Genomic DNA, 12608 nt, shown 5'->3' on the forward strand with positions numbered 1-12608 from the left:
TTGCAGTAATTTCTTGATTTATTAATCACTGAATCTTTTTAGATGCTGGGGAAAATCAGCTTTACAAATAAAACCAGTGAAGAACCACAGAATAACTGAGGCTGAAAGCGAGCTCTGGGGGTCATCTTGTCCAACTCTGCTGCTCAAGCAGGGGCACTAGAGCAGGCTGCACAGGACTGTGGCCAGTTGACTTCCCAAGGATGGAGACATCACAGTCTCTAGGCATCCTGTTTAGTGCTCAGAAGTTGTGGAAAAAACCACTGGAGCTGTATTCAGACTGAAGTTTGGGTTTTTAGCTTTGTTTTTGTATCTTAGTTGGTGGCATTTCACTTAAAAATACTAATGTACTAATGCTGGAGGGGAGCTGACCTATGTAAACCTTGAAAAGGCTATTCTCAGCTCACTTCATGTGGCAGGTAATGGGCGAATCCTACTGTAAACCTTTTGAGAAGCAGATGGAGTTCTGATTGCAGTACATAACCAAAGTTAGAAGCCGCAACACTAGAAAAGGGCACAGCAGAAAATCTTACGATTGCTAGTATTTGTTAAGCCATTTTTCTATATGTAAGGAGCAAACTATCTGTAATGTTTACATAAATACTAATATGTATTTTTCATCATGTATGTGTGTATTAGGCATATTTTGTATGTATAAAAAAGGCAAAGTATTTATGACTTTCTTTGTAGTTTTAAAACTCAAGACACTTCTTGAGTTTTGTCGTGGGTTGAGCTATGTTTTGTGCCCTAGGTTTTCATATAAGCAAAGTTTAAAATAATACATTCATACAAAAAATTGGACTTCAGACTACTGGTCAGAGAAGAGGTGGAGGAGAAGTGTGTAAAATGTATTGTTTCCCTTTTACTTGTTACCGGTACATTTAATCAGATGTACATGTTCAGGTTCAGCAATTTAAGAAAGTGGATAAAGAGTTGTAAAGATGAGAGACTGGAAAATACATCGTAGAATAAAAGGAGTGTAATTATAACAGATACAGCTTGATCATAAATCTTGAATTTCCAATACAACAAATTTGATAATGGATCAGATAACAGATAATGACCTTGTATAAGCTAAAAAATTAGGGTGGAATTGGTAATTGTTTAGCTTTATTAGAAATCTGAAAAGAGTTACTGCAGGTTGTTCAGGAGCATGCTATTTTTTAATTGTGAGTGTAAGGAATAAATTTATCATGTAATTGAATTTATAGGCACATTTTTCTTGACTCCCATTTTTCCTTTCTTCTAGATCTAGTTGATTTATAGGAAAATAGGGCCTTTTGTGTTTAAATGCTTTGTGGATTGCATAATACATACTGAAGGTGTAACTGTTCTAGCTTTCCTTATACTGTGATAGGTATATGTTGCTAAAAGGGTTTTGTATAGAAAAGAGGCTTTATTTTTTGTTACTGATTTTTATTGTTGCCATGCTGTTTTTATCATTAACAAAAGAAGTGAAAACTACTTTTATTTACAGTATCAGAATCAAGAAACAGCAATATATTTCATACAAGTATACACTATCAAGTTGGGGTTATCATTTGGATAGAAGACACTTGTGTGCTGATCCACTTACACAATTTATAGATGTACTGTGATGTAGCAGATACCTGGAAAGTCTGTACTCCAAAGAATATTAAAGTGGATATTTAAAACTTTGTAGTTTGTTGCTGAAGAGAACTTTCGTGTTGCTACCTCTTACTTTTTGACCAACTGTGCAAAAATACTGTAAGTTCATAAAAATAGTTGTGTTTTCTCAAGAATAAGAGGCCACAAATAATACCTTCCATTTTTACATTCTACCAGTGAAATTTCTATTGCAAAATCTGCCACATCTCACTGACAGTAAGCAATTTGAAATATTTCTGACTTTTTCTTAGTAGTAGAGATAAAGTTCACACAGCTTCATTTTACATTCTGTAGCAAGTTATGTAGTAACGGATTTATAACTGAGGGTGTGTGGTGGTGGTTAGTCTTCAGTATTTTCCTATGTTTGTCCTGTTCTTCAGCACTGAACAGAAAATGCTGAAAAATAATTCAATGATCTTTTGCTTTAAAAAGAAGACACATTTCTGTTACGATGTGACAGCAATAAATACACAATTATATGGGTTTTTTGCAGGTGTTAGACTTTACTGAAAATCTGAGTATTTTTTAATATAACCATCAAAATAATGTTTCTAATAGGGGGCATAACAACACTGTGTGACTGGCTAGAGAGGGAGAGGAGCACCAGTTGACAAGCAGTTGAGACGTAGCAGCTAAAACATGGTGGTCAAGGAATTGCATTTGAATGCACGGAATCGCACCCTGACCTTCCATCTCTACAGAGAAAACTGTCCTTGTAAGGCACAAAATGGCCTCCAGTAGATGGCCAGGAACAGGACCAAACAGGATGGAGAAGAGAACTTGGTGCTCTGTACTCAGTACCATCTCTCAGAAAATGTTTTTTCTGCCTTTACTCATAGAATTAGAACTTGAACAAGCAAGGTCTCCAGTTGTGACAGATAAGGCATTTGTGGAGACTGTACCAGGCCAAACTGATGCAAAAAGCTATAGATTTTGTAAGACCCATTATACTGGTGTCAGCTTCAACATATGCTTCAATGAATGCAGGTAGACCTGAGCAGGTAGCATATAGGACAAAAGTACACATCATGGAAGCATCTGAAACAAGCTTGTGGCCAGGAGTGTGTCTGTCAAGTACACCTGGCCATGCTTCCTTCTGTCTGAAGAACAGGAGGACAGGTAAAGGAGTTGGAGTTGCATTTCCGCAGACAGGTTTTCATGAAGTGTGGAGAGTGGCTGTGCACATCACAGCCCCTGGAAGGAACTGCGTGTTGGGATCAGAGTTAAATAAAACTGCATCAGTTACAAAAGCCAAGGAGAATTCGTGATGTGAAGAGTGCTATTCACAAAGACCCTTGAGTCTGTGGCTAGATGGGAATTAGGAAAATCTTTGGAAGGCATAGGAAGGCTTAGGCCAAAGGTGGAGGAGTTTAATGAGACCCCTTTAGCATTAAATAACTTTTAATTTTGTCTTTGCCTATCTGTTCACTTTGGCTGTGTTTGTATTTTCCTATGTTCTTCCAGGCCTGAACTCTTTCTAACTGCCTACAGTGTGTGGAATAGCTCTAGTGTTTGCACATCCCACCACGGTAACTTGTAAAGATTGTTCCTGGGAGACGCTCTCTCTGTCCTATTTCAGGGACGTGGGTTCATATTCTCCCAGTGTTTACCCTGCACCTCCCTTTTGGGTCCTGCAGTCACATGGGCAAAAAAAACCCAACCAGCCATCACAAACACATAAGAAATCTCTGTGGTTTTGCAGGTACTATGTGCAGACCTCCTAAGTGTGTAATTTACATCAGAAACAAAACTTTGCACAGAAGGGTTTCTGAACCAAAAGCTAATGAAAATAGTACATATAATGGACATGCTGTATGAAGATTTAATTTCACCATGGAAAAAAAAAAAGGCTACGGAAATTCACATTGCATAAACAGGCTTGCAATTTGAATCAGAAAATGCAGCATATAGAAAACATAAAGTGTATTATAAAATGTTACTTGCTCTCCACTGGCATTCATTGCACTTTTCTCTGTTTCACAGAAATCTTCCCTTGACTTCAGAAAAACCATGTTTTTCATGATCAACCACTTCAGCTTTGATCTTGGTATGCTATGCAGCAAACTGTCAGTATGGGGTTGACTACAGTTATAAAACTGCTATTGCAACAAAGCAATTACATATGCCAAGAAGTGTGTCTTTAAAAATCTAATTCTATAGAACAATTCTGAGTTCTGGAGCAAGCCTTTCTGATAAGAAACATGCTGAAACATACTTAGGTTTTTTCCTGAAAGGTGGTTCGGAGAACCAGTAACACCCTGTCCTGAAGTATATGCACATTTTTGTACCATTTTAAGTTGTTAATTAATATTTATAATGTAGTGTCAGCAGTAAAGGGATTTTTACTGTTCTTGTTATGCATCAAGTTAGTCTATGATTTTTTTTTACTTCTCTAAGTCAATCTTAATTACATTTAGTGGTGTACTACTCTTTCCCCTGTGAAATTTTAGTTCATACTTTCTTCAGGACCTCTCCAGAAAGAGCAAAAGACCGCTAACAAAACCTAGAAAGGAGGCAAAACTCACAGATTCATCCTTTGGATTTTTGCAGGCCTGCGAGGTTTGAATCACCAAGTTGCTCTGTGGAGAGATTATCACAGGAGAAGAACTTCGTGTTTTAAGCTGGTTTGTGATAATATACTGGATTTTAAACCCTTCACATTGTGGTTGGGAATTTTGCTTAAAAGTTCTCTTCACATATGCAAGCACCACCAGGAGCCCTAGACAGAGAAGGCTCTGGCTATTTTTGAGCATCAGGTTAGTCAGCTAATTTAGCTAATAGAGTAATGAAAGGCAGTGGAAGTTGTGGAGCTTTTTCTAACTAGGAACTACTAGAGGTCCACAGGGATTGCTTTGCTGGTGGACTATCTGTGGGGAAGGATTCCTAGAATTATATAGATTAAATTTTTTTTCTAGTATGGTAAATGAATATCTGTGTGGGTTTTATGGGGATTGCAGAGGTTTCAGATCTGCTATATTTCTCTTGATTTTGACTGAGATGGGAGCCAGAGCAACACTGGATAATCTAATGATAACTGCTACTAACTTCCTTTGTAAAATCCAATCCTGAATTCTTTGCCTATGCCAAAGTCTCATTCAGCTCTTGAAAAGATGATTTGCCAACTTTGTTTCAGAAATGTTTGCTGCAGTACACAACATTCAAAGTTTTCTCTGAAAACCTAAAAAAAAATCAGGTAGTATGTTGTCAGCTAGATCAAAACAGCAAATGATGTTACAGAGATGGGAACAAGGAAACAGGTGTGTTCACAGATGCAAATGAGGTGGAGCAGACAATTAGAGTTAAGTGTCTATTCCGAGACAGTGGGTAGACTAAAGTCACCTGGTCTTCCTTTAAGAAATGCCAGATTTTCTCTTTCTCTCTTATTTCTTTTCCCCTGTGCATATATATTTTTGCATTGTCACGTGCTGAAATTCAGTATTTTTCTGTGATCTCCTGTCTTCTTTGGGCTCCAAAGTGGTTGGTTGCCCATGGGGCTAGGAAGAAACAGACTTGTACAATTACAGATATGGGGGGGTTTGCTTTGTAATACAGAAACCATTTAGAAAGTATTTCTTTATATAACAGATATAACCCAACCTTTTTTTTTTCATAAACTAATACTCCCAAGGCAGTGTTAGCAGTGCATCCTCAGTATGTGAAAATTCATAGGAATAGGCAGAGGTTCATCAGTGATGGGAAACAGAAGCAGCTGGTGGAACATGGACCCCAGCCCTGTGTGACTTTCCTCATGATTTATCTCAAGAAATCCTCCACTTGCAGTAAAAGGGGATGGAACATCTGTCAGGGTGAACAAGGTGAATCAGCAGATAACTGAAATGGCCACCTCCATTCTGTTCAGTGGTAGCATAAAGCAATGTAATGTTGTAAAAATATACATGTTATGTTGAAAATACTGCACAACCTGCATGGGGGTTTAGCTGAAACCTAATTAACAATAGAACCTTATCTATGCTGATCTTGAAGGCTGCTTCCTAAGGGCAAGGAAACTAACTACTGAGGGAGAACTATGAGGGAGCTTAGCATTACAGCATTATTCATCTGTTTCGTGCAAAGCCAGCCAAATTACTCCAACCTATTGATGGGAAGAGACTGTGTTTCTTTTGGACTCACTAATTTCTAGCTCCAGATGGCAATGTACATGAGTAACCCATAAACAGACTCATTTTTCCATCCCGTGCCTCTAATAAACCACTGACTTTTCCTTGCTGCCAAGCTGTTGCTCTCAAGTGAGAAATGTTTTCTTTTTCTTTTTTTTTTTTCTAAAGGTAGTTGTACCTACAGTTAGTGTCTGTTGCCTCAGTGTGTGGTGGTGTTACCAGTCTCTGCCACCAAACTGCCGAGAGCAGGCAGGGGTTTCCTGACTCAAGATCATGGCTTCCTGCTTTCAGTGCAGACAGGCCTTGGTGGGTGCCACTCAAAATGGGCTGCAGGGCTGGCATTTGTATCATTGGCATGTATTAAAGGTCACCTGGTGCATAGGGGTGGATCGTCCTATTTCGGGACATGCTGTTCTTGAGGAGTTTTGTATTTGCACCGCTCTTGTTTTGTTAATGGCTTTTACTCTCCTCCATACTTTTTTTTCCCCTTGAAACAGTAGAACGTAACTGCTTGTAGTCCCTATGCCTATAATCTGTTTTGTGAAGTAGCTGGTTGATCCATGAACTAGAAAAATGTGTATGCATATGTCAGAAGCCCACAAGAAAAGATTCTGCTGACCAGTAAATCTGATCTTTGCTTTTACTATCCCGTGGTCTGTCTTGTGACTATCTTTGGGAAATCAGGTAATTGAAAGACCTGGGTCACTGACAGTTGTTTTTCATAGAGTATTTTACACTACAAATCTGCAGAATGTATTACTTTCTTTGAAATTATTTTTGTGTGTAACTACAAAGCAGGCAAATTCACTGGCTCATGGACTTACTCTGTTTGCCAAGTCTGGTGCCAGCTCACTGAATTCAAAACTAATAGGGTATCTGTAGAAATGGACAGTACATATGGCCCTACTGCTGTCTCCCTCCTGGGGCCATGTTTTGCACTTATGGAAAGTTCATGTCTGGAAAGTTTTTGCTTAACACAGAAGACTTCCATATGTTCTCTTTATTATTTATTTTACAATACCAAAATAATGTAGTTAGTTTACATTCAAATATTCTTGATCTGAACATTGCTTAAATTTGACTAAAAAATTAATCTAATCATCCCATGTGGGATTCTTGTTTAAAAATTATTTGAAGTTGCTTCAGGGTGAGGATAGGCATACAAGGTGTAAACGGTGTTGGGAAACAACTGGCAATAGAGAAGGGAAATGGATTTGGTACACATAGAAGATGACTGACCTATTGCTTCTCAGTTGCATGGACCATGGTAGAACTTTGCCTATGACTTCTCAGCTGGAGTTGGTTCTGTCAGGTGAAAAGCAGCCAGGTGAGAAGAGGCACTTCCTCAGGAGAAGTCCACCCAACATTGCCCATGTGCTATAAGACTCAGACACGTCTCTTGATCCTTGGTGGAGTAAGGAAATCTGTAGGAAACTATATGCAGAAATCTCCTCAGTTTACAGACATCTGCTAAATTATTTTGGGGTTTGATTTCCCTGTTGCACATGGTTCTAATAACACCAAGGTTGCAGTTTTGATCCCTGTATGGACCATTCACTTAGGAGTTCGACTTGATGATCCGTGTGGGTTCCTTCAGAATATTCAGTGTGATTCTGTGTGTAACTTTTTGGAGAATGTTGCAATTCCCAGCCACAGGAGACCGGTGAGTCAAGAAAAGTCTTGGCCTGGTCCACTTCTCGGAGTTGCCTCCAGGAAAGAACATGTGTTCATTTTCTGCTTTTTATTACAAAATTGCATATGGCACAGCTTTTCTCATAAATTTCAATTTCATTACCTGTGGAAGTAACCAAATTCCAGCTAGATCAAATCAGCCGATTCCTTGCTTGGAAATTCAGTGGGATTTCTCTCTGCTACCCCTTTCTTTCTTTTTAAGATCCTTGCTTCTCTGAAAATGTTATTTGACCTCCTTGAGTGATCCTTCTCATACATTCTATGGAAATCCTTCCCAGTATAACTATTAAGTTTGAAATGACACATGGTGTAATAGTTATAATCCTTCAAACTGCTATTCGAATTTCTCTACACTCTAAATGCTGAAAGACAGTGACATAGATACTACTTTGAGTTGTTTTACTGTGTTGTTTGGCAGCATGCTGCTGTGGGCTGCCAATATGTGATAATGAATACAGTGGAACTAATTTTTATGCCACTTAAAAAAAATATTAAAGTGGGTACATAAAGGTCATGCATGATGCATGAACTTAGTAAAAATCAAGGTATAGTGCTTTTGCTGAAGATGGTCTTTGAGAGCAGATCTGTGGTATTCTCATCTGAATGTTATAAGGCTGGATTTGGGTTGGGTTTCGTTGGGGTTTTTTTGAAAGCTTAAATATAGAAGTGTTCCATGGCTGGGTATCTTATATTGAACATGTAACATTATAGCTATTGTAGTTCTTCAGAGTTAACAAAACTGAGAAGGAAAAGAAACTAGTCTAATTTAGTCTGTGATAACATTATTGTATAAATTAGTGGACATAATAAAGCCAGTAAACAACATTGAAAAGAATAAATGTGATGGGAAAGACCATTCTGGACCACTTGTCTATCAAGTTAACATCAGTCAAATCAGGGATTTTGACTTTGATCTGGGATGCCCTCCTCCGTAAGTGTCCTTTTTTATGAAGCCTGGGCCTGTCCAGACCACTCCTGTTGTAGAGGTCTCTGCTGGAAGTGGCTCTTCGGTACTGCAAGTTGGCACTGTCATATGTGTACGTGGTGGCTCGGGGGTCATGGAGGCTCGTGAACACATCTGAGCTGCTGACGTCATTTCGTATTTCAAGTTGTCTGAGAAGCATATTTCCATGGGGATCAACCTGTGTCAAGGAAGGAATGCGGATTAGACAAGTTCCTCAGCCAGCCTCAGTTGTTTCCCAGATGGATGTTCTGGCTCCACTGCCAGGTCCTGGGGCTTCAGTGACAGTCATGTCTGGTATGGTGTTCACAAAAATTAAAAGATACTGAATACACTTTCCTGACTATTGTGAAATTAGCTAATAAACACCTACGTACCTTCCATATTGACCTGGCTTTTTGGTCTGGGACCTTGTAATTCTTCCGCAAAGTAAGACTATTCAAATTTTATCTTTAACTTGCATCATGGTCTTTATGAAATACTGATTTTTAGTATCTGGTGACTGGGCACTTGAAAGTTTCACATACACAAGGTGAAAAGGAAGTATTGCTGTCTCTGCCCATTTAAAAAGTGCTGAAAGTTAGTTTCAGAAAGTTTTGTAACAATGGATTCATGATATGAAGAGCACACTTAGGTACAATGATGTAAAATATTCATGATGGAAATTGATTTTGAACAATTACTATATTGCAGAGATGGAAATCATAGCATACCATTAACTTGCTCATGTGCCTTGTCATAATCCATTTTACTCAATGAAACCTTACATTCAGTTGCATTTTTATATGTGGTACCAGAAGCAGTTGTTTCAAGTATGTTTGTCACTTGCTTTTATTTGTGCTGTTAGTTAGTCAGGGCACTGTTTTAACTACCTCAGCAAAGAAGTGGAAACTGCAACCACTATGTACCTGTCTGGAACAATATGTTTTATATATATACATATATATATAAAAAACATATATACATATATATATATATATATATATATATATATATATATATATATATAAAATATATGTTCCTATCATCGTCTTTCTTAGGAATATAATCAGCCATGAATGGCTGCATTGCTACAAAGTGTTCACCTTTTCACAAATCTTTAGTTTTGTACCTGTTTGTAGCAAAACCTCTTTTGAAAAGTTTTTTGTGTTTCCGAGATGATTTCTGACTTCTTCGTAAAGACTTCCTATGTCTTTCAAATTCACAGATACTTAAACATCCACTGTGGCTCATAGGAGGGAAATACACATGAGAACACAGGCCTCTTAAACAAAACTTCAAAGAGTTTCCCTTGAGGCTTGAATATTAAAATTGATATTGGAAACTGTGGTGTTGGCCCTACCCCAAATATATTACAATCTAGATGATGTCTGTGGATGCCTTTGTATCAAGGAATAAGATATTAATTATAGACAATATCTAGTGTTATGAAGCACCAGTGATATGCAATGCTTTGTTTGCACTTTAAGCTTTAAATTCTTAGTAAGACACAGCAGAGCTAGGAAATTATATAATACTCTACAGCAGATTTGAAGTATGTTCAAGAAAAATCTCCAAGCAAAACACACAGGGAAATCCAGTCTGGGGGTTGCCGCGGAGGAAAGCTGGCAGTCAGACAAAGACTTGTTTCCACCTGGAAATATGGAAGATGTTCCTTCCCATTGCCAAGAGAAATCTTTACGTGATGGCTGCTGATGTATTTGCACTGTGCATTAAGCACCTACTAACTGAAAACAAAGCAGTGAAGGGGATATTTGTACAAAGGCCACCAAAGAGAGCTATAGGGTAAAAAAGTGTTCTAAATGGAGTAATAAATCAGCACAGATTGAAAATGCACTTGCCTGGTTGGTAACTGATTCTGTATGTGCTGAAATGAGCATTCAGTGGGAACATCCCAGTTCCCACCACTGTTTTGGTAGGAAAAGCTCACATATTCTGAGTTAGAGAGGCCAGCTTGTCACAGATCAGCATGGTGTTTCCACTATTTGCTTGAGATACGGGCTACCCAGTTTATACTTTTTAGGTCAAGTCTTCAAATTTAAGCAGAAGGAAGATTTAAGCTAGGGTTTCCTGTTCTCCAGAGGACTGCCATAACTATGGGACTATTCATTACTCCAAGGATCTGGCATGTTTTCTGTGGAAAAAACCAATTTCATCAGAGTTGTTCCTGTTTAAAAAGAGATTTTGTTATTTTTTTTAATTCTCAGAAGTTTTGATAGTCAACATTTGCTTCTTTCTTTTTTTATGAAGTAGCTCTTTGAGCTGTCTTTGATTACATAATCTAAAGTGTAAGCTAATTCACCTTAGTCTTATAATAGTAGTAACAGTAATGCAGTAATGCAAGCATCCTTGACTTCTCTTTTGTGAAGACAACTCATAATGGCTTACAATCTGAAGTGATTCACAGGGATCTTTCTTAAACTAAAATGCCCTGACAGTTTATTATGAGGCAAGCAGCATCTGAATTCCTGCTCTAAGTGTTCTGAATAAAGCTGTTATTTTTAAAATGAGTTTCATTTAAACCATTTTAGATGAGGTGATTTGTATATATTGTGAAGCAATTTAGTCTTTGAATTGAAGTCTTTGTAATTCAGAGCAAAGGGCCTTACACTGCTCTTGACTAAATTAGCTCAAGGAAGTATAAAAGCTCTTCTTATGTACCTGGTCAAATTCTCTGTGTAACATGAAGCTTGTGGGAAATAGTTTATTTTCTACGTAATTAAAAACCCTTTCAGAATATAGTGAAGTTCACTCTAAAGGATTCTTAAAACTTGTGCAGCCAAGATTTTGTTATTGAGCATTAGAAATTCCACAAATTCCTGTAGGAATTTGGAAAATGTACAAATTGTTAAGGGATCCCCAAAAGAGACTTGTTACTACTTTTGTCTATTGTTATTTTAGAATTAATTAACAGCAAATATGTGCACAGTAAAAACTGCCAATTTTCTGTCTTAAAATCTTGTCTTCCTTACTTAATATAAGATTATCTGGGGCTTTCTCTTGTGCTGGAGGAAGGCTGCATATCAGAAAGTGCAGCCTTTGACTCATTCCATGCCTCAGTGAAGAGGCTCTTTCCGCACATCAGATAGGTACTGCATATTTAACATATTGACATATTTGCATTGGATGGCATGACAAAAAATGGGGATAGAAGGGACAAGGCTCTGTGTACTCAGTAGCTGGGTTGCTGCTTGCTTGTGGAGGAAGGATGAGGCGTATCAAGCTCAGAGTATTTTTTCCTTGCTCAAAAATAATGCATTTATTGTTTCAAATACCACTTTGTTGTTCTTTAACTGGAATGCCCTAAATTGTTTTATATGAACTGGTCGTTGCTCAGATGTAAACAAGATTTCTTGCTTAACAGGTACTCTGAGCCTAAATGTGCCTTTGCATGAACACTTCGGTTTGTACAATGCATAGATCTTGCCTAAAGTTGCAGAAAGCTGAAGAATTGCTATCTTTTTTTGTCTTGAACATATAAGAAAGAATATTTGAGGAAGATGTCAAAGCATCTAAAGCTGATGTGTTAGTCATCTGGTGTAGTTATCAAAGTTTAAATATTCTTCAGGTCTTTGTATGTGGTGATACTTCTTGTAAGAGCATTTGTACCTGTATTGAGAGTGTATCTACACTGGGTATAGATTTTTAATTTTTCATTTGCAGTGGAACTATCTAAAACCTAAATCAGCACAGGTACATATATATGAATTTTCATAAGTGTATGATGTATGCTTAGAAAACATCATAAAAAAGTAGTAATTGTGCATGTGTGTTTACTTAGAAAATGAGTTTTCTGCTTAGGACCATCAAATGATATTGTAAGTGTAAAACAGGAAAGTAATAAAAAGAAAACAACTCAAAACAACAGTCCTGTGTTGAACACAATAAAAGTAGTCAGTCAGCTCTAGGGGAATAGCATGTTGGCATTCCTTGACAGAGAACGGCTCTCAAATGCTTAATGCTGTCTGAACTGTGTTTTTACCTACCTTTTTTTTTTTAACCTTAACTGTTGGGAGATAAAAGGTAAGAGCTTCTGTTTTAACTCAATACAAACCCATCTTCCTCTTAAAATGAAAGATTCAGGGCCATGTTACTCATACAAGCTGTCTTGTTGGAACAAATGCAGTAGTGTTATCACAATCTGATCTGCAAAGAAACAGGTTATGCTCAGCAGGGCTATACTTATTCAGGTGGGGATTTACTTGGCATTT

General features: G+C 37.7%; 1 protein-coding gene across 1 annotated transcript in view; it reads right to left on the bottom strand.

Moving 5' to 3' along the window:
• Nucleotides 1-5503: 5503 nt before the first annotated feature.
• The window catches only part of GABRB1 (gamma-aminobutyric acid type A receptor subunit beta1), a 132205-nt gene continuing 125100 nt past the window's right edge, over nucleotides 5504-12608 (bottom strand). Inside the window, exon 9 of the mRNA XM_071556546.1 lies at nucleotides 5504-8578. Within this exon, the coding sequence (XP_071412647.1) occupies nucleotides 8231-8578 (348 nt within the window). The 3' untranslated portion in view covers nucleotides 5504-8230. The remainder of the gene's footprint in view (nucleotides 8579-12608) is intronic.

The sequence above is a fragment of the Pithys albifrons genome, chromosome 5, assembly GCF_047495875.1.
Source record: "Pithys albifrons albifrons isolate INPA30051 chromosome 5, PitAlb_v1, whole genome shotgun sequence".
NCBI lineage: Eukaryota > Metazoa > Chordata > Aves > Passeriformes > Thamnophilidae > Pithys > Pithys albifrons.